General features: G+C 37.3%; 1 protein-coding gene across 2 annotated transcripts; it reads right to left on the bottom strand.

The window, feature by feature from the left end:
• Positions 1-3,643: 3,643 nt before the first annotated feature.
• LOC145223130 (uncharacterized) lies at positions 3,644-22,925 on the bottom strand. 2 transcript variants are annotated; one of them, XM_080089473.1, is made up of 22 exons: positions 21,718-22,925; positions 19,735-19,906; positions 19,459-19,612; positions 19,291-19,388; positions 18,365-18,549; positions 17,865-18,011; positions 16,138-16,309; positions 15,860-16,013; positions 15,691-15,788; positions 15,106-15,290; positions 14,583-14,753; positions 12,856-13,027; positions 12,578-12,731; positions 12,409-12,506; positions 11,824-12,008; positions 11,319-11,471; positions 9,592-9,763; positions 9,314-9,467; positions 9,145-9,242; positions 8,560-8,744; positions 8,055-8,207; positions 3,644-5,769 (listed from the first exon to the last, which is right to left on the bottom strand). In XM_080089473.1, the coding sequence occupies exons 1-22, from the start codon at positions 21,770-21,772 to the stop codon at positions 5,729-5,731; spliced, it is 3,156 nt and encodes a 1,051-aa protein (XP_079945599.1). In that variant the 5' UTR covers positions 21,773-22,925; the 3' UTR covers positions 3,644-5,728. The 2 variants fall into 2 exon arrangements, with proteins under 2 accessions (XP_079945599.1, XP_079945598.1); XM_080089472.1 differs by lacking the exon at positions 3,644-5,769 and adding an exon at positions 6,852-7,915.
• Positions 22,926-23,265: the final 340 nt, after the last annotated feature.

Below are 23,265 nucleotides of genomic sequence, written 5' to 3'. Positions count from 1 at the left end.
AGTTTTGCAGACTGTGCATAAACCAAGAACGTTTACCAAGTCATATCTCATCCGTAATAAGTTAATGCAGAAATGCGTATACATCTACAGATTGTTTAACAATAAATATTAAAGTGGTCAGGAAAAATTTTGTACCTGGACTAAATGTGGAAGTAGAGGTAGTGTTGGTCGGACGAACAGTAAAGTTTCCTACAATAAAAACACCTCACGATTAAAAACCTATTTCACCTTTTCATTTACAGTACAAAATCGTTTTCTACGCATAATGCAACAGTATGTTATGTAGGAACGCGTGTGTAACTATTCCCGAAGTTATGGAAAACAGATTAGTAGGCTTGAGATTTTTTACACCGGGAAGCAAATATTTACTACTTTAAAACAGCATTTTATGCAACATGTACCAGGCGGTGGTGGAAACGTTGATGATGAGTTGGTCGGTCTGCTGGTATTGCCTATAACACAAAACAGCATGCTCTATAATTAGGTATATAATGCACGGTTCCGTATATGAGCTAAAAGGTACAAGCCAATATTTGTGTGTAAAACATCGCAACGTTTCGACAACGAAAGATTTTATGCAACATGTATACCGGGGGGTGGTGGAAAAGTTGGTGAAGTGTTGGTCGGTCTGCTGGAATTGTCTATAACACAGCAAAAAAATCATGCTATACACTTACGTAAACAATGCACAGTTCCATACTCTAAGCCAGGGGTTCCCAAACTTTTTTGGTCCGTGGCCCGAATGTCTATTTAATAGCGATTCGTGGCTCAACACGTGCTGTAAATTTGGGCAAAAACAATTTCTATGAAAATTTAACGCATCAGCAGGCGAAATGGTGTTATCAATTTATTTTTAATGAAATACATGCTCCTGAAATTTGCCTACAAGATTCAGAATTCTCGGCTCTGTTGATGACAGAACACAGCAAATATCACAGGAAGCAATGACCTTTCTTGCTAAATAATTATTGTATTGCAAATATTATGTTTTTCAAAACAAAGCGCATAATATTTATAGTATAACAAAACAGTAGAATCTGTTCAAATGGCTCTGTGGCCCATTGAAAATGTCCACTGGTCTAAGCAAAAAGGTACAAGCCAGTATTTGTGTCTAAAACATCACAACGTTTCGACACCTGACGATTACAATAGAATATATCTTATATATAAATATATATATATAGATGTCTTTTTGCTCGTGCCATGTACGAAAGTAAAAAAAAAACATTTCTGTAATGAATATGTTATTGCTTGTCATTTATTTCTGTAATAAATATGTGTTTTTAATGTTTTAAACCTGGATAAAAAAGAAGCGGCAACTGAATGGAACACAACTTTGTTTACATGGTCCTGCTTTTAATTTATTGAAAAATACTTTAGAAATGTTTGTTACCTGCTGGTACTGCAGTTGGTGGAACGGTAGTAATAGGTAGAACGGTAGTAGGACCTGGAACAGATCGAAGAAAATATAGCAATTTAGAAAAAGTCCTAAAAAAATTGTTAGACTTAGTTGCGGTAGAAGCGCCAAGCGTTATTAGTGCCACAACTTTGTTTAACGTTTAGTACGGCATGATGCTTCTTTAACATTTCAGAAAATATTTTCAAAATGGACTTACCTGGTCTTGTTGGTGGGTAAGTGGAAGAAATCTCTGCTATAAAACGAAGAAGGGTGGTAATTTGCGCATTGATTTGGAAAAAAAAAACTTTAACTCTATGTTATGATAATTGCCCAAATGCTTTAAAACAAATATTTAAAATACACAGCTGTGATGTATGTCATCGTTATAGGTGCAACTTGATAATATGTAAAAAAGCAGAAGTTACTGTCGGCAACTCATTTGCAAAATAAGAAGAAAAAAAATGTTTTAAGCTTTCGACATTTGTGTATTTTCGCAAAGATAACATTACCTGGTGCTGTTGCGATCGGTGTGGTGACATTTTCTGAAAACAAAAACGAAACAAGTTTATGGAGATACTTTCTGTACACCGGCCCTTAACAAAGCAAGAAACAAAGCAATAAAATAACACAACGTAACTAAAACAATGAGCTTAATTGTTTCTGCACATACTTTACTTGTCTCCGCACTAATTCTTTTACATATTTTGTGTAAATGTTACCAAATTGCTGGAATAGCGTTTTTATGGAAACGTATCAAAGGTTTTGATCAAGTTTATGATTAAAAATGGAAACGAGGCTGTAGATCGGCTGTTATACGTTAAAAAATGAATAAAAATAATGCCATATTATTATTTCTCAGATGTATTACTATATTACCTGTCGATGAAGACGTAGCTTAAGTCATTATTTGCACCTTCGCTACAGTACGTTACACTTAAATTTCGTGGCAGCGTTTAAGATGTTACGCAGGTAACACCTAAACTTGAAAACCCGCCGCGTGGAAAGCAACAGTCTTTACGCGAGATAAGAAAATGGTGGGATACGAAACATTTTCTATATATAACTTATATCTGCTTGAGTTAATTTCAAAATGAAGATAAAGCAGTAAACTACATCAAAATAAATGTGTTGTTGGTTTATAACTTGCAATTACCACTAAAAAAGTTAACCTATAAGGACCTATAAGGAAGTTGGTGCAGTTATTTTTTATTAATTTTGGTACGCGCTTACGCTTGGTGATGCACAAGATCAATTTAATGGCTATGCTTTCATGTGGAATTGATAACCGATTACGAGCGGCTGTGTTATCCAAACAAGTTGGAAACAAACCGTTAAAAAGTTTTATCAGAAGCGAATGCTTATGTTTAATTTGCAAAAACTGTGCCGCAACCAAACACAGAGATGCACAGTCTGTTTATGCCACCTACTTTTAACAGCGCCTTACCTGAGGCATAAGAGGCATGAAAAACTACCAAAGTCGAAACAATCCACAACAAAATCCTTGACATATTTGTTTATTAGTTCATTTAAATCAAGACAACCTGTAACTGAAATAAACACAATAAGCCTAAACATCGGTAAGAGGCAGTAGTTAGAACATGACCTCCCGTGGTCACAATCGCTGCCCTATGAGCTTAAAAACACACAGATGTTGAAAGAAAACGCACCCTTAGTCAAGCGAGAAAACGGGGCGAAAATAGATTGGGTGTAAATGTCACAGCCCCAAGTACGTAGACAAAGGAATTGGTGCGCAACGTGAGTCAGTTTGTCAAATGTTTTTTACCTTGACTCAGTGAACCCTAAACGTACCAGGAAATTCCCGTGGTTCCATACGTTAAAGTTTACACGATGACGCACTTGTGATGAAATAGCATTTTGCGAGAATAATATCACAGTTAAAATATTTACTGTGAAAAACTTTTTTGTCACCTTTTTATTTTATGCGCAAGTATATATGTGCATTCCCTTGTTATTATTTTTTACATGTCTTTCATAAAATTTAAACGTATCATGACCAGTAAAATTTACGAGTGTTTTACAGTATACCTCATTGCTTGGCAGGCACCTACTAAACTCATACTGTTTAATGTGACATAAACATTTTCACATATATATAGGTTGATAAGTTGATCTGTTCAATTTCTCTAATGAAAAAGTCAAGTATAACATTTGCGGTCCGTTTTTCGCTGCCTTTCCACTACCTTATATTGCTTTCTCTCCAACCACCTTCGATAAAATGAGTGTTGTTTTAAAATGTTTTTAATGCTCACAAAGCTGAAATCGATACGAACGTGTTGTGTATACAAACGACGATTTTACAACGGACGGGAAATCGTAGTGATGTAGTCTAACAATAAAATCTCTCGCGGACACGATTTGGTGCGTACAAGTTAAACGCCTTCAGAAAATTTGACAGAATTTTGACATGTAATAATGTGGTTAAACTTGACCTAATCAGGCCAAGTTTCAGGCAGTTGCAAAATCCATGAAAAGGGCGATGAGTTACAAATATTTTTGTAAGCAAATTATATAGGTTTAATGATCATTTGGTATGTATGTTTAAAACGGTGACAAGTTTTTTTTTCTATTTGTACACACTTGCATTATTTGCCTATAGATGTGATAATTGCTAACTCAAGGAAAACAAGAATAAAAACTGTACTTAACTACATTGTAAACTATATTCATACACGTTTAAGGATTGTGAAGCCATTTAGCGAGGTTTAAGGATTGTGAAGCCATTTAGTTTTTCAAAAACATCAGCATGTTTCGCTTGCCAAATAATAAGTTTTAAAAACGATTCGCAAAAGCATACTGTTTTACGGGTTCCATTTGTCATCAATCTCTTTTAGGCAGCAAGTAAGGTCAATCTCTTTTAGGCAGTGCAGTCGAGATCGAGCGGTACTCAACCCACCACTGACGTCAGTGATCGCGTGACGCACTCGTCTACATATTTTCTTTCATGATAATTGAGTTACTGCTCAGATTTCAGACTATTGTGGGCCGGCTCGTCTGTGCAATCAACCATTCAAGAATACCAAACTTGCAGGTGGCTTGTAAAATAGTGAATCAAAATAAAAAGGGTGGAACTAAACTAAAGAGTTGAATCTCAAAATTTTAATGTTACTCATCATATATGCGACGTATAAGCTCCCTCAAATGGCACTTCCTTTTGTTTGGCCCAACAATACATAGCGTTCAGGTCAATGCTTGTGGCTTGTACTTCGTTAAATTTGGTCGTTAAAAGTTGAGTTTTTTGCAATACTTGCATCGACAAAAATTTAGGTGTTTACATTTTGGGTCTAGTCCTATGGTTCTGTCCATTTTTGTCTCTGAATAATGTTTCTCAACACTAGGATTTCGAATTTAAAAGATTTAGTAAAATCGATTGTTTTAACAACCACACGACTATTTTTTCGCTTTCAATGTGGTAAAACAAATTGAAAATGTAATTGCGTCAAAAATACGAGCAGACCTACAAGAATGTTAAAGAACAAGTGTTCTAAACAAAGTATTTAAAAGCAATCTATCAACTAAAACAACTATGCTTGAAAACACTTAGTCTCTTAAACTAAAAAATATATAACGGAAACACATCATAACCTTATACGATTGGTGCGAAAATGCACAACGCCGCATTTTACCGAAAGGTCGATTGCATTCGACCGCGAAACAAACACTACGAGACATTGGGTTTGCAGGGTAAATTTCTCGAACGCGTTTGCAGTCAAGCAAGACAACGGCCACAAAAATAGAATGGGTTAGAATGTCAGAATCTCCAAAGAGATGCAAATGATAGCGACGAGTGTTGGGGTGGGGCTCTGTTTACCACAACTGTGCCATTAAGCCGTAACTAATTTTTAGTTGCATAAAAAATAAAACATGTTTTCAAAAATAACTCAAAGGATTTGCCTCAAACCCATTATTCAAGGTTGTTTACTTCCTATAAATTGTGTGTTGACAGGGAAACGAATTTAAAAATAACGAAGGGCACATTCGTTCGTTACAAAGTCCTGCAATGTAGTATTATGGCATTGCCCTTGTATACCTTAACATACTTTTCCAAGGCGAATATATACGGTTATTAATAGAAACGTTGAATACCATGAAAGCATCCGTGGAGATATGCATCATTGGCTACGCCACATATAGCGGAAAGTTGTGGCACAATACGACCAATTGACATTTCCGTCAAATTGTTTGTGTCTATCAGTCGTCTGCATTTTATGTTTGAAGAGACAAGAAAAACCTAATGAATAGAGTGTTGTTGTCAGGCATATTTCCTGGGAAAGACGCCTCATAAAACGTCAAAACGTCGGATGATTTGTATCAGTTGGCCGCTTTTGGAGCCGGGTTCGGGTTCAGCTTTCCTAAAAAAACAGCCTAAATTCGGGCCTGACTTTACACTCTGGTTCAGTATTTTTTTGAATAAATTTAACCAGCTAAGTAGTTACAGTTGCTGGATCTGACCTAATGCCAAAATCCCCAAAACGCCTTTTCAACACGAATTGTCTATTGTGTTTGTTGTCTTGGTTTTTCCTCGCTGCAATTGTATAGACTTGTCAATCGAACTTTAGGGCTTAAACGGGCTTCTTATAAATGAACAAAAAAATGGAGGTTCGGGTCGGGTTTTGCCTCAAATTTCAGGCCCGTTTACAACTCTGGGTTATACAAACAGAAAAGCTTAGAGAAAACATTGTTCTGACATAATTTCGTCCAGTACTTCGACTAATCAATCGTAAAATCCACAGACTTTTCCATTGTCTTTGTAAATATGTGTCTAACTGTGTGTCAATAAAACAATAGAAGGATTGATAGCATTATAAACTGGGTCTATTGCTTTTGGTAAAACCGTTTTGTCAGGCATTGAACGTAACTCAAGCTTATAATGCCAAAGATTAACTTTCATCACGACGATTAAACGGTTTCGCATCTTTGCGTGGCTTCACAAAATCAACAATGGGAATCATAGTCAAAGGCTGATGTTCGGGCTTGAGTGATTCCAAAAGGATGAGCCTTGACTTTTCCTGGAATTTCAACATCAACACAAAGAACTCAAGTATTAACCTGGCACATTTAGTTCAATTCCTCGAATTAAATCCAGTCGCCGCATGGTTATAATGACAACACAAAGGCCGAAAATACGCTTTTCACTTCGAAAATTTTGGAACCATTATTGTCCCATTGTTTGCCTAATCCTTCGCAGAATATCCACCATAGTCTACTGACGAAAGACGGTCCCATAAAGTCATAAGGCAGAGCAAAGATTTACCCTTCAAAAGCGAGGTGTTGCTTTTTAAAACTTCATTTTTATGTATTCAAACAAAAATTTAAGTTGCAATTGCAAATTATCTATGTTTTTGTGCTTGACTGGGAGATGAAAATTGTAGATTGCTGTTAATCCCTGTATATACAGCAAATAAAAACTGCTGTGTTATTTTGTGGACAAAAATGAAAATAAATTGATTTAATAGCTGCGCAATCACGAAGTTGCGCAATCATTAATACGCAGTGGAGCGTAAAATAAATGAGATATAAAAACATTGCCACACAACTAGAAAAACAATCATTAAGTCAACAAATACGTTTTGACTAACAATAGCAAACAAGCCCTTAATTTATTATTTTGTCTGACCAACGTGGTCTCCGTATATGGAAGTGTACAGCTGCAATACAAATTTAGTAATGTCGCAACTAAAGCAAAATTTCATTGCGATCAAAGATCGTTCAAAAGGTAACATACGGCACGCATGTGACAGTTGACCATGCCATGGGTTTCGAAGTGTAAAACATAAGATAATGTAGTATAGAATATTAAATGCTTTTTATGAAAAATAGGAAAGTCGTACGTTTTCAACAGACGCCCAACATCTGGTTATAAGATGTTAGAAATTGCCTGTTTTAAATATTCGTCAAACAACACGAAATAAAATTTTCCGGGGGCCAATCTTTCCCAATTGGTACGGTAACTTCAATACACATGTTTTAAAAAAACGCAGTAACAAATACCGTAGCTCAATTTTCCTGCAGGTATCGGCACCTATACATGTGGTGCTAGACACGAGGGTTGCTGTTTCGCCATTATCTTCCCAAGATCTAGCGGTGTGTTTCGCAACTACGTTCACCAATTTATACCACCACAAAGTCCAACAAAAATCGAAAAGCATTTCCAGTGCACGTTATAGAGTGTTTTTCAGTCACACTTCTGTACACTTAGATCGATGAACGGGTTATTTCAACAAAGCGCAGTATATGCGGCAGTCATAGCTGTAAGCATTGGTTTTTGAACAGATCCAGGAGAGCGTAAATACGTGTAGTTATACTACATAAGCACAAGCAAAAAGTCTACAAACTGAACTTTGTGGAAATCGGAATATATAAACTATAAAACTATAACAAAATTGGTAAATGGTGCAATAATGAAATAAAGATCGTCAATAGTATCTAGTTAAAAAAGCAAAACAGCACAGACCAATAAGATTAGAAACGAACTTGGTCGCAACGTTGTTCCAGCACCTGCCACCCAAAATAAAAACCATTCGACTGATCTGTAGTTTTTTGTTACTTTTTTTAGAATTTAAAAAACGTAATTAGCTATAAAATAAAGGAAGTCCAACAACTAGAATTTTCATCGCATTTTACAGTTTGAACAAACCTGTTGTTGCTGTTGCTGTTGCTGTTGCTGTTGCTGTTGCTGTTTCTGTTGCTGTTGGAGTCGTCGCACCGACTTGGGTCATTGTTGTTATTGTTGTTGATGGTGTTGTAGTACTCGTTGTTGTTGTTGTTGTTTGTTGTGTCGTTGTTGGTGCTGCAAAATCAAAGTTAAAAATTTGACCTAGAGTACCGAAGCAACAAAGCAGGGGGGCATTAGACACAATAAACATAAAGACCTTTTTGGCATATTTGTGAAAGAGTGAAATTTCTTCACGCTTTAATATTAAAAAAAATTGCTACTGTGCAATTGTATGCGTAATTTTTTTTAACTTTTCGTTACAATTAACTATTTTAAAAACTTTCCGAAAGTCATAATTGTAGACCACACCAGAGGTAAAACGGTTTGATTTTAGAAACGTTTACGAAGGTTAAAACCACGCGCTGGAGCGTTTCCTTTGTAACTGAAACAAGGTAACTGATTTCGTACTTTATATCAGTTTAGTTACCTTCCGGTATAAGGCTTGACGAAATGTTTACTAGGGTTTCACCAAGAGTTGAAAAATCGGTCAACACTGTGACTCTGTCGTTGCTGACGCCGTTGTTGGCAATGGTTTGAAGCTCACTTTGAACAACCTCAGACCCAATTCCGATAGCGTACACTGTGATGTTGGCGCTACTGGTGAAGCCGTAACTGGTCAAAATAAATACAATAGTTGTGGTATTGATATGTTCTAAATATTTAACTTAAGTACGACTGTATAAATAGCATGAGGGTTACCATATCTGCCTGAGCAAACCTTCGGACGGTATCAATAAACATCTTTGTCCACACCAAACATGTGTTATACAGCATGTTGCTACATGTAACCACCCCAAACCCAAACAGGCTTGATGCTTTTACAAACAGTCCCACTTTGGGCAAAATAGCATTACTGTTACAGAGATAAAAAGCACGCGAAATCTGATCGACAAAGTTTTGGGGCGATCCGGTCGCTTTAACAAGGTCTAAATTCCGGACTTGTCCAGAAAATTCCGGGCATCCGGCAACCCTACCATACAGGCGACTCGTATAGTCATAGTGTAACACCAACCTGGTTGGCAATAAGTGGGCGTCTGTTGCAGCACCATCCGTTGTGAGGATAAGAAACTTCGTAGAAGTTGCAGCGTTAGCAGAGTTAGCAAAGTCGATCTAAACAGCGCACATTGTTAAAGGTCTTTATGTTTTCCACCTATTATTTTGTTCAGGCCAACGTCACTTACTTTTACAGCTCTCTCGATGGCGGTTGCAGTAAAGGTGTTTCCTGCCAGAAGATGGGGCATATTAGTAGTCACAGCATTCCTGAAGCATTGGACTGTGGTGCAATTTCCAAGAGTGGTAGGATTCTGGTAAAAGCTGTTGTCGTTGTAGTCAAGGCTGTCAATGAGATATGCATGAAATTGTTTGGCTGCAAATTTGTTTTTTTAGGTATATAATTTCAAATACAAGGAATTTATCACTGTCCATAGAAATCATTTTTATATGCATAAAATCTATTTACCCCAAAATGTTGTTGTTTCCGTACTGAAGAATAGCTACTTGCAGAAGGTTTGAGGCAAACCCCGTTCCAAGACTATCAGCTAATGTCAGAAAAGCATTCCTGTACGTTTCAAACTGAGCATTTGTTATTGATGAAGTGCTGTCCACCAGAAACACAATGTCGATAGGTTGAGCTGAAATTTTGCAATACAATATGTTGTCAAAATATTGCTCGCCTACCTAAATGTAACTCCTAAATCCCGACAAAAGGGATGGTTTATAAGCTATTGCTGCCAGGCATAGTATCAAGTTTAAAGAGCTCTTCTGGCAAATGTAATTTTATTCCGACGTTTCGACGTCCTATACAGGTCGTCTTCATCAGGGTAAATAACACTGAATGCGACTAGTACAGTGCATAAACAAAGGTAAAAAGAATGGAACACAAGCACGTCACAATGCAACAAAATCACCGCGCGATAACAAAAGATTGGCCTCTAATCTTTTAGCAGGTAAATAAAAACTGCTGTGTTATTTTGTGGACAAAAATGAAAATAAATTGATTTAATAGCTGCGCAATCACGAAGTTGCGCAATCATTAATACGCAGTGGAGCGTAAAATAAATGAGATATAAAAACATTGCCACACAACTAGAAAAACAATCATTAAGTCAACAAATACGTTTTGACTAACAATAGCAAACAAGCCCTTAATTTATTATTTTGTCTGACCAACGTGGTCTCCGTATATGGAAGTGTACAGCTGCAATACAAATTTAGTAATGTCGCAACTAAAGCAAAATTTCATTGCGATCAAAGATCGTTCAAAAGGTAACATACGGCACGCATGTGACAGTTGACCATGCCATGGGTTTCGAAGTGTAAAACATAAGATAATGTAGTATAGAATATTAAATGCTTTTTATGAAAAATAGGAAAGTCGTACGTTTTCAACAGACGCCCAACATCTGGTTATAAGATGTTAGAAATTGCCTGTTTTAAATATTCGTCAAACAACACGAAATAAAATTTTCCGGGGGCCAATCTTTCCCAATTGGTACGGTAACTTCAATACACATGTTTTAAAAAAACGCAGTAACAAATACCGTAGCTCAATTTTCCTGCAGGTATCGGCACCTATACATGTGGTGCTAGACACGAGGGTTGCTGTTTCGCCATTATCTTCCCAAGATCTAGCGGTGTGTTTCGCAACTACGTTCACCAATTTATACCACCACAAAGTCCAACAAAAATCGAAAAGCATTTCCAGTGCACGTTATAGAGTGTTTTTCAGTCACACTTCTGTACACTTAGATCGATGAACGGGTTATTTCAACAAAGCGCAGTATATGCGGCAGTCATAGCTGTAAGCATTGGTTTTTGAACAGATCCAGGAGAGCGTAAATACGTGTAGTTATACTACATAAGCACAAGCAAAAAGTCTACAAACTGAACTTTGTGGAAATCGGAATATATAAACTATAAAACTATAACAAAATTGGTAAATGGTGCAATAATGAAATAAAGATCGTCAATAGTATCTAGTTAAAAAAGCAAAACAGCACAGACCAATAAGATTAGAAACGAACTTGGTCGCAACGTTGTTCCAGCACCTGCCACCCAAAATAAAAACCATTCGACTGATCTGTAGTTTTTTGTTACTTTTTTTAGAATTTAAAAAACGTAATTAGCTATAAAATAAAGGAAGTCCAACAACTAGAATTTTCATCGCATTTTACAGTTTGAACAAACCTGTTGTTGCTGTTGCTGTTGCTGTTGCTGTTGCTGTTGCTGTTTCTGTTGCTGTTGGAGTCGTCGCACCGACTTGGGTCATTGTTGTTATTGTTGTTGATGGTGTTGTAGTACTCGTTGTTGTTGTTGTTGTTTGTTGTGTCGTTGTTGGTGCTGCAAAATCAAAGTTAAAAATTTGACCTAGAGTACCGAAGCAACAAAGCAGGGGGGCATTAGACACAATAAACATAAAGACCTTTTTGGCATATTTGTGAAAGAGTGAAATTTCTTCACGCTTTAATATTAAAAAAAATTGCTACTGTGCAATTGTATGCGTAATTTTTTTTAACTTTTCGTTACAATTAACTATTTTAAAAACTTTCCGAAAGTCATAATTGTAGACCACACCAGAGGTAAAACGGTTTGATTTTAGAAACGTTTACGAAGGTTAAAACCACGCGCTGGAGCGTTTCCTTTGTAACTGAAACAAGGTAACTGATTTCGTACTTTATATCAGTTTAGTTACCTTCCGGTATAAGGCTTGACGAAATGTTTACTAGGGTTTCACCAAGAGTTGAAAAATCGGTCAACACTGTGACTCTGTCGTTGCTGACGCCGTTGTTGGCAATGGTTTGAAGCTCACTTTGAACAACCTCAGACCCAATTCCGATAGCGTACACTGTGATGTTGGCGCTACTGGTGAAGCCGTAACTGGTCAAAATAAATACAATAGTTGTGGTATTGATATGTTCTAAATATTTAACTTAAGTACGACTGTATAAATAGCATGAGGGTTACCATATCTGCCTGAGCAAACCTTCGGACGGTATCAATAAACATCTTTGTCCACACCAAACATGTGTTATACAGCATGTTGCTACATGTAACCACCCCAAACCCAAACAGGCTTGATGCTTTTACAAACAGTCCCACTTTGGGCAAAATAGCATTACTGTTACAGAGATAAAAAGCACGCGAAATCTGATCGACAAAGTTTTGGGGCGATCCGGTCGCTTTAACAAGGTCTAAATTCCGGACTTGTCCAGAAAATTCCGGGCATCCGGCAACCCTACCATACAGGCGACTCGTATAGTCATAGTGTAACACCAACCTGGTTGGCAATAAGTGGGCGTCTGTTGCAGCACCATCCGTTGTGAGGATAAGAAACTTCGTAGAAGTTGCAGCGTTAGCAGAGTTAGCAAAGTCGATCTAAACAGCGCACATTGTTAAAGGTCTTTATGTTTTCCACCTATTATTTTGTTCAGGCCAACGTCACTTACTTTTACAGCTCTCTCGATGGCGGTTGCAGTAAAGGTGTTTCCTGCCAGAAGATGGGGCATATTAGTAGTCACAGCATTCCTGAAGCATTGGACTGTGGTGCAATTTCCAAGAGTGGTAGGATTCTGGTAAAAGCTGTTGTCGTTGTAGTCAAGGCTGTCAATGAGATATGCATGAAATTGTTTGGCTGCAAATTTGTTTTTTTAGGTATATAATTTCAAATACAAGGAATTTATCACTGTCCATAGAAATCATTTTTATATGCATAAAATCTATTTACCCCAAAATGTTGTTGTTTCCGTACTGAAGAATAGCTACTTGCAGAAGGTTTGAGGCAAACCCCGTTCCAAGACTATCAGCTAATGTCAGAAAAGCATTCCTGTACGTTTCAAACTGAGCATTTGTTATTGATGAAGTGCTGTCCACCAGAAACACAATGTCGATAGGTTGAGCTGAAATTTTGCAATACAATATGTTGTCAAAATATTGCTCGCCTACCTAAATGTAACTCCTAAATCCCGACAAAAGGGATGGTTTATAAGCTATTGCTGCCAGGCATAGTATCAAGTTTAAAGAGCTCTTCTGGCAAATGTAATTTTATTCCGACGTTTCGACGTCCTATACAGGTCGTCTTCATCAGGGTAAATAACACTGAATGCGACTAGTACAGTGCATAAACAAAGGTAAAAAGAATGGAACACAAGCACGTCACAATGCAACAAAATCACCGCGCGATAACAAAAGATTGGCCTCTAATCTTTTAGCAGGTAAATAAAAACTGCTGTGTTATTTTGTGGACAAAAATGAAAATAAATTGATTTAATAGCTGCGCAATCACGAAGTTGCGCAATCATTAATACGCAGTGGAGCGTAAAATAAATGAGATATAAAAACATTGCCACACAACTAGAAAAACAATCATTAAGTCAACAAATACGTTTTGACTAACAATAGCAAACAAGCCCTTAATTTATTATTTTGTCTGACCAACGTGGTCTCCGTATATGGAAGTGTACAGCTGCAATACAAATTTAGTAATGTCGCAACTAAAGCAAAATTTCATTGCGATCAAAGATCGTTCAAAAGGTAACATACGGCACGCATGTGACAGTTGACCATGCCATGGGTTTCGAAGTGTAAAACATAAGATAATGTAGTATAGAATATTAAATGCTTTTTATGAAAAATAGGAAAGTCGTACGTTTTCAACAGACGCCCAACATCTGGTTATAAGATGTTAGAAATTGCCTGTTTTAAATATTCGTCAAACAACACGAAATAAAATTTTCCGGGGGCCAATCTTTCCCAATTGGTACGGTAACTTCAATACACATGTTTTAAAAAAACGCAGTAACAAATACCGTAGCTCAATTTTCCTGCAGGTATCGGCACCTATACATGTGGTGCTAGACACGAGGGTTGCTGTTTCGCCATTATCTTCCCAAGATCTAGCGGTGTGTTTCGCAACTACGTTCACCAATTTATACCACCACAAAGTCCAACAAAAATCGAAAAGCATTTCCAGTGCACGTTATAGAGTGTTTTTCAGTCACACTTCTGTACACTTAGATCGATGAACGGGTTATTTCAACAAAGCGCAGTATATGCGGCAGTCATAGCTGTAAGCATTGGTTTTTGAACAGATCCAGGAGAGCGTAAATACGTGTAGTTATACTACATAAGCACAAGCAAAAAGTCTACAAACTGAACTTTGTGGAAATCGGAATATATAAACTATAAAACTATAACAAAATTGGTAAATGGTGCAATAATGAAATAAAGATCGTCAATAGTATCTAGTTAAAAAAGCAAAACAGCACAGACCAATAAGATTAGAAACGAACTTGGTCGCAACGTTGTTCCAGCACCTGCCACCCAAAATAAAAACCATTCGACTGATCTGTAGTTTTTTGTTACTTTTTTTAGAATTTAAAAAACGTAATTAGCTATAAAATAAAGGAAGTCCAACAACTAGAATTTTCATCGCATTTTACAGTTTGAACAAACCTGTTGTTGCTGTTGCTGTTGCTGTTGCTGTTGCTGTTGCTGTTGCTGTTGCTGTTGCTGTTTCTGTTGCTGTTGGAGTCGTCGCACCGACTTGGGTCATTGTTGTTATTGTTGTTGATGGTGTTGTAGTACTCGTTGTTGTTGTTGTTGTTTGTTGTGTCGTTGTTGGTGCTGCAAAATCAAAGTTAAAAATTTGACCTAGAGTACCGAAGCAACAAAGCAGGGGGGCATTAGACACAATAAACATAAAGACCTTTTTGGCATATTTGTGAAAGAGTGAAATTTCTTCACGCTTTAATATTAAAAAAAATTGCTACTGTGCAATTGTATGCGTAATTTTTTTTAACTTTTCGTTACAATTAACTATTTTAAAAACTTTCCGAAAGTCATAATTGTAGACCACACCAGAGGTAAAACGGTTTGATTTTAGAAACGTTTACGAAGGTTAAAACCACGCGCTGGAGCGTTTCCTTTGTAACTGAAACAAGGTAACTGATTTCGTACTTTATATCAGTTTAGTTACCTTCCGGTATAAGGCTTGACGAAATGTTTACTAGGGTTTCACCAAGAGTTGAAAAATCGGTCAACACTGTGACTCTGTCGTTGCTGACGCCGTTGTTGGCAATGGTTTGAAGCTCACTTTGAACAACCTCAGACCCAATTCCGATAGCGTACACTGTGATGTTGGCGCTACTGGTGAAGCCGTAACTGGTCAAAATAAATACAATAGTTGTGGTATTGATATGTTCTAAATATTTAACTTAAGTACGACTGTATAAATAGCATGAGGGTTACCATATCTGCCTGAGCAAACCTTCGGACGGTATCAATAAACATCTTTGTCCACACCAAACATGTGTTATACAGCATGTTGCTACATGTAACCACCCCAAACCCAAACAGGCTTGATGCTTTTACAAACAGTCCCACTTTGGGCAAAATAGCATTACTGTTACAGAGATAAAAAGCACGCGAAATCTGATCGACAAAGTTTTGGGGCGATCCGGTCGCTTTAACAAGGTCTAAATTCCGGACTTGTCCAGAAAATTCCGGGCATCCGGCAACCCTACCATACAGGCGACTCGTATAGTCATAGTGTAACACCAACCTGGTTGGCAATAAGTGGGCGTCTGTTGCAGCACCATCCGTTGTGAGGATAAGAAACTTCGTAGAAGTTGCAGCGTTAGCAGAGTTAGCAAAGTCGATCTAAACAGCGCACATTGTTAAAGGTCTTTATGTTTTCCACCTATTATTTTGTTCAGGCCAACGTCACTTACTTTTACAGCTCTCTCGATGGCGGTTGCAGTAAAGGTGTTTCCTGCCAGAAGATGGGGCATATTAGTAGTCACAGCATTCCTGAAGCATTGGACTGTGGTGCAATTTCCAAGAGTGGTAGGATTCTGGTAAAAGCTGTTGTCGTTGTAGTCAAGGCTGTCAATGAGATATGCATGAAATTGTTTGGCTGCAAATTTGTTTTTTTAGGTATATAATTTCAAATACAAGGAATTTATCACTGTCCATAGAAATCATTTTTATATGCATAAAATCTATTTACCCCAAAATGTTGTTGTTTCCGTACTGAAGAATAGCTACTTGCAGAAGGTTTGAGGCAAACCCCGTTCCAAGACTATCAGCTAATGTCAGAAAAGCATTCCTGTACGTTTCAAACTGAGCATTTGTTATTGATGAAGTGCTGTCCACCAGAAACACAATGTCGATAGGTTGAGCTGAAATTTTGCAATACAATATGTTGTCAAAATATTGCTCGCCTACCTAAATGTAACTCCTAAATCCCGACAAAAGGGATGGTTTATAAGCTATTGCTGCCAGGCATAGTATCAAGTTTAAAGAGCTCTTCTGGCAAATGTAATTTTATTCCGACGTTTCGACGTCCTATACAGGTCGTCTTCATCAGGGTAAATAACACTGAATGCGACTAGTACAGTGCATAAACAAAGGTAAAAAGAATGGAACACAAGCACGTCACAATGCAACAAAATCACCGCGCGATAACAAAAGATTGGCCTCTAATCTTTTAGCAGGTAAATAAAAACTGCTGTGTTATTTTGTGGACAAAAATGAAAATAAATTGATTTAATAGCTGCGCAATCACGAAGTTGCGCAATCATTAATACGCAGTGGAGCGTAAAATAAATGAGATATAAAAACATTGCCACACAACTAGAAAAACAATCATTAAGTCAACAAATACGTTTTGACTAACAATAGCAAACAAGCCCTTAATTTATTATTTTGTCTGACCAACGTGGTCTCCGTATATGGAAGTGTACAGCTGCAATACAAATTTAGTAATGTCGCAACTAAAGCAAAATTTCATTGCGATCAAAGATCGTTCAAAAGGTAACATACGGCACGCATGTGACAGTTGACCATGCCATGGGTTTCGAAGTGTAAAACATAAGATAATGTAGTATAGAATATTAAATGCTTTTTATGAAAAATAGGAAAGTCGTACGTTTTCAACAGACGCCCAACATCTGGTTATAAGATGTTAGAAATTGCCTGTTTTAAATATTCGTCAAACAACACGAAATAAAATTTTCCGGGGGCCAATCTTTCCCAATTGGTACGGTAACTTCAATACACATGTTTTAAAAAAACGCAGTAACAAATACCGTAGCTCAATTTTCCTGCAGGTATCGGCACCTATACATGTGGTGCTAGACACGAGGGTTGCTGTTTCGCCATTATCTTCCCAAGATCTAGCGGTGTGTTTCGCAACTACGTTCACCAATTTATACCACCACAAAGTCCAACAAAAATCGAAAAGCATTTCCAGTGCACGTTATAGAGTGTTTTTCAGTCACACTTCTGTACACTTAGATCGATGAACGGGTTATTTCAACAAAGCGCAGTATATGCGGCAGTCATAGCTGTAAGCATTGGTTTTTGAACAGATCCAGGAGAGCGTAAATACGTGTAGTTATACTACATAAGCACAAGCAAAAAGTCTACAAACTGAACTTTGTGGAAATCGGAATATATAAACTATAAAACTATAACAAAATTGGTAAATGGTGCAATAATGAAATAAAGATCGTCAATAGTATCTAGTTAAAAAAGCAAAACAGCACAGACCAATAAGATTAGAAACGAACTTGGTCGCAACGTTGTTCCAGCACCTGCCACCCAAAATAAAAACCATTCGACTGATCTGTAGTTTTTTGTTACTTTTTTTAGAATTTAAAAAACGTAATTAGCTATAAAATAAAGGAAGTCCAACAACTAGAATTTTCATCGCATTTTACAGTTTGAACAAACCTGTTGTTGCTGTTGCTGTTGCTGTTGCTGTTGCTGTTTCTGTTGCTGTTGGAGTCGTCGCACCGACTTGGGTCATTGTTGTTATTGTTGTTGATGGTGTTGTAGTACTCGTTGTTGTTGTTGTTGTTTGTTGTGTCGTTGTTGGTGCTGCAAAATCAAAGTTAAAAATTTGACCTAGAGTACCGAAGCAACAAAGCAGGGGGGCATTAGACACAATAAACATAAAGACCTTTTTGGCATATTTGTAAAAGAGTGAAATTTCTTCACGCTTTAATATTAAAAAAAATTGCTACTGTGCAATTGTATGCGTAAATTTTTTTTAACTTTTCGTTACAATTAACTATTTTAAAAACTTTCCGAAAGTCATAATTGTAGACCACACCAGAGGTAAAACGGTTTGATTTTAGAAACGTTTACGAAGGTTAAAACCAAGCGCTGGAGCGTTTCCTTTGTAACTGAAACAAGGTAACTGATTTCGTACTTTATATCAGTTTAGTTACCTTCCGGTATAAGGCTTGACGAAATGTTTACTAGGGTTTCACCAAGAGTTGAAAAATCGGTCAACACTGTGACTCTGTCGTTGCTGACGCCGTTGTTGGCAATGGTTTGAAGCTCACTTTGAACAACCTCAGACCCAATTCCGATAGCGTACACTGTGATGTTGGCGCTACTGGTGAAGCCGTAACTGGTCAAAATAAATACAATAGTTGTGGTATTGATATGTTCTAAATATTTAACTTAAGTACGACTGTATAAATAGCATGAGTTACCTTCAAAACCCAAGACAATCCAATTTCCAGTTTTTAAATAAGTTAAGACAGATTCTATATACCTATGTTATTTTCAAATTGAACAAAATGCAACAATAATCAAACATTGACGTGTGAACGAATTTTGAACGAACTAGGAAGTTGCCATAAAATAGGGTTACCATATCTGCCTGAGCAAACCTTCGGACGGTATCAATAAACATCTTTGTCCACACCAAACATGTGTTATACAGCATGTTGCTACATGTAACCACCCCAAACCCAAACAGGCTTGATGCTTTTACAAACAGTCCCACTTTGGGCAAAATAGCATTACTGTTACAGAGATAAAAAGTACGCAGTTTTGTTTCTTGCAAAACAGAAGGTTTTACTAGTAAACGAAATCTGATCGACAAAATTTGTGCTTATCCGGTCCTTTAAACAAGGTTTTATTTGGTCCCATAAAAAGCAAAAGAAATTACCTAATTGATTTGCAATCAATAGTTGTTTCGCATGTATGTAGGCGCCATCGTGCATCAAAAAACGCACAGAAAACAGTTAAAAGTGTAAACCACTAAATTCTCCAGGACAAAATGATTGAGAACGGCTGTAAGTTAGGCAACTGGACGCTAAAATTTAAAACGTTTTTGAATTATTTCCGGACAGAGATCACCAACCTGGTTGCCAATAAGTGGGCGTCGGTTGCAGCACCATCCGTTGTGAGGATAAGAAACTTCGTAGAAGTTGCAGCGTTAGCAGAGTTAGCAAAGTCGATCTAAACAGCGCACATTGTTAAATGTCTTATGTTTTCCACCTATTATTTTGTTCAGGCCAACGTCACTTACTTTTACAGCTCTCTCGATGGCGGTTGCAGTAAAGGTGTTTCCTGCCAGAAGATGGGGCATATTAGTAGTCACAGCATTCCTGAAGCATTGGACTGTGGAGCAATTTCCAAGAGTGGTAGGATTCTGGTAAAAGCTGTTGTCGTTGTAGTCAAGGCTGTCAATGAGATATGCATGAAATTGTTTGGCTGCAAATTTGTTTTTTTAGGTATAATTTCAAATACAAGGAATTTATCACTGTCCATAGAAATCATTTTTATATGCATAAAATCTATTTACCCCAAAATGTTGTTGTTTCCGTACTGAAGAATAGCTACTTGCAGAAGATTTGAGGCAAACCCCGTTCCAAGACTATCAGCTAATGTTAGAAAAGCATTCCTGTACGTTTCAAACTGAGCATTTGTTATTGATGAAGTGCTGTCCACCAGAAACACAATGTCGATAGGTTGAGCTGAAATTTTGCAATACAATATGTTGTCAAAATATTGCTCGCCTACCTAAATGTAACTCCTAAATCCCGACAAAAGGGATGGTTTATAAGCTATTGCTGCCAGGCATAGTATCAAGTTTAAAGAGCTCTTCTGGCAAATGTAATTTTATTCCAACGTTTCGACGTCCTATACAGGTCGTCTTCATCAGGGTAAATAACACTGAATGCGACTAGTACAGTGCATGAACAAAGGAAAAAAGAATGGAACACAAGCACGTCACAACGCAACGAAATCACCGCGCGATAACAAAAGATTGGCCTCTAATCTTTTAGCAGGTGCCTGTAGCACGCTGGAAGCATCACGTCTGTTTTGATGTTCATTGTGTTGCCCCGTTGGTGAATATTCCATGACTCAAGAAATAGTCTTTTCCTGTAGTCAGGCTCCCGGGCCACAAAAGGGATGGTAAACTTTTTATTTTGTTGTTTTTCTCTGATTTGAAAGCATTGGTTATCGAGTCCAGGTGATTCGAATTAATGGTGTTTGAGCTGAAGTGCCCTGTGTATGTGTTGCTGCAGAATCACAACCGGTCAAACAATCTGGTTGGGTACAGCAGGTTGCATTAAACTATGGTTGAACTCGTGGGTTTGCAGGTAAAACAAAACCTGCCTAAACGAAAACCTCAGCATGGTTCCTTTCCTAAAACGTTTCCTAAAATTCGAAAGGAAGACTCGGATGCCCCGAGGACAATCATTGGTTATGTTTACATCCTCATGAAGCCATATGGACCTCACTAAAGAGCGCTTTTAGTTCTAACAATAATTAAAAAGGATATGTTTGAGTTAAAAAATATATTACATAAGTATAGTGCGAAGATTTGTAGTTGGAGGGAATTTTAGACAACAAAAGTTGCGTCAAATTGCCGTGAGGTTTATTGATTAGAAAAACTTCATGCTGTTTATTTTGCAGGCTTACCATTTAAACCTCATTTGTAACCCTACCTATGTCAACAATGTTATCGATTGTGTTCAAAATATTTTTATCAATGAAAACATTAGGGACAGTCTTTATTCATGCGATGTACGTTGCAAGGGTGTCATTATCCTTATGTTGTACAAATACGGTAGGATGTTTCGTATCCTTGTAACGCAGGTATACTCGTACTCGTTTCAGGACAAACAAGTGTTTCAATTCACAGATTTATTTCAACAAAAGGAAACAATGTTGGGTGAAATACAACTGTATAGATGTAAGATGTCGTATTTGACTACAGATACTTTTGCTATGCACTGTCTGCACAGCGCCTAATAGCAAACCTATTTAGCTTACCGCTATATACGCGATGACAGCCCATGGTTGAAGTAATATCCTGATGCCCATGCGTATAATACTGTGGTATGACAACACGCTACGCTGAGTCAGTTATCAATGGAATATCACTACCTACTTCCTACGCTCCTTTGGCATTAAATAGCAATTCAATTAGATTAAAGTGTGGTTTAAAGGCTTAACGTGATTAATATGTACCAAATGCTCTGAAATAAAAATTCCTATTTAGGGTCATAAAGAGGCATGTGAATCTTAAAAATCTTAAAGTTAAAAAGTATGTATTATAGTTCTTGTATTGTGGTAATTAACATTTAAGTATCGGAAATTAATTTACTAACAATGTTTTATATTTTAGCACTTAGTAAATGATCTATAGATCGATCTAAAACCATTTCTAAGGAAATTCAGCGACTATTCTTGAACTAAAAGTTACAACATAACCGAAATATGGCTCATAAAAAAGGCCCTTGAAACAAGGTTAGAATCGCTTATCTAACCTACTGACCTTTACATCCATTGAATGCAATAAGAATGAAGAGCAACAATGCAGGTATTCTCATTTCTTTGTATGTTCTTCTGTTTGCCGGGAAAACACAATAACAGCGCTACTAAAGTTAGTCTACAAAACAAGCAAAAGTTTAAATGCGCCACGTAACAGTATGCATTAAGCCAGCAAAATAGATGTACTTTGGAATATCCAGTACAGTTTCAAAAATATTTTGTTGTTTGACTCGATGCAGATAAGTTGCCCGACTAATACACGTCAAGTCTAACTGGTCTTCGTTGTTGATCACCTCACAAGTCGGTTTCTCTTTACCCCTGCCTGCAAAGGCAGTGGACCCTGAAATTAGCTTTGCCAACAACGTAAAGACGTCACGTACGTTCAACAGACAAATCATGTCTTGACTGTCGGACAGTATGAAGTATGGCTTGGTATAGCATCGCAAATAAAGTGTCAGCACGTATTTTACCTGCCGCGTTTTCAACTCATTTATCACATTTTATCAGGAATTATAGTAGCCTCACAAATCTACTGTCTTAATACACCTGTACAAACTTTCAAACCTGCTGAAAACTTAGACATGCAGTTGATACACGCCATAAAGTTAGCCTGCAGCTATTTGAACATTATATCTTTGAATATAACTTTATGGCGTGAATACAGTCAGCTTTCAATAAAGCAACGTTACACATTCCTCTTGCAAGTATACACTGAGCGCCGTTACATTATTTTTAACAGCACGTCAAGCAACAAAACTATGCCCACCCGATTCCTACTTGTATATATTTCATCACCAACAAATTTACGTACATGCGCTGTGCCTACAAAAAGAAAAACGGTTTGTAAATAGACTTACACACGCTAAGCATCTGAATATGACTCACTTTGTCAAAATCACGTTTGAACGATGAAACGATGTTGCGAAAACACAACGTCAACAACATGTTTGACTAGCACCCTACGTTGACGTAACATTGTAAAAAAACTTCTTCGCACAGTCATCTTTCTTGTTTGATAAACACCCAATAAAAGACAGTTCATACGATGTTCTATCGACAAAAGCCCAGACAACTCTGTCACTCCCGAGAATACCTCACTGTTATTTATGTAACACTCACGCAAGATCATGTTACAAATATAATTGCTAGGTTTACGTCAAAAGGTCGCTTTCCAAATATCACTTACTTTCAATAGGATACCGACTTCAACACAGAACAGCTCAGCCCTTTGCTATGCGTTAATCTCAATCAACAAAACGTCCGCTGGTGACGTATGCAAAGGCGTGGGCCAAGCGCATGAATGAACAACAAACTGTGTGACTTCATCTCAGTGCTGGAAATGCTGCCGGTTTAGTCATTTGGATCACGTTTTTATATTTCAACTACGTTTACTTCATTGTCAGCACTTTGATGCGCTCATTTAAACACTTCCTTTTTGAAACGGGAAGCACGATCATTAAGTTTAGTAAGTCAATAAGTTTTAATCAGCACAACATATTCCAGCAAAAAAATACGTATGACACCGAAACCGGACAAAACACGGCTGAACACT

The sequence above is a fragment of the Phallusia mammillata genome, chromosome 4 (assembly GCF_965637545.1).
Source record: "Phallusia mammillata chromosome 4, kaPhaMamm4.hap1.1, whole genome shotgun sequence".
Classification (NCBI taxonomy): domain Eukaryota; kingdom Metazoa; phylum Chordata; class Ascidiacea; order Phlebobranchia; family Ascidiidae; genus Phallusia; species Phallusia mammillata.
Note: the sequence above shows the minus strand (reverse complement) of the source record. Positions and strands in the feature narration are given on the sequence as shown.

What these genes read in the sequence shown, in the direction of transcription:
- LOC145223130 (XM_080089472.1), bottom strand. Translation starts at nt 21,772, where the DNA reads ATGAGAATACCTGCATTGTTGCTCTTCATTCTTATTGCATTCAATGGA. An exon ending in GTCAAGCCTTATACCGGAAG is followed by an intron (nt 18,012 to 18,364) that starts GTAACTAAACTG and finishes TTGATTTTGCAG; the next exon opens with CACCAACAACGACACAACAA. An exon ending in AACAGCAACAGCAACAACAG is followed by an intron (nt 16,310 to 17,864) that starts GTTTGTTCAAAC and finishes GCAAAATTTCAG; the next exon opens with CTCAACCTATCGACATTGTG.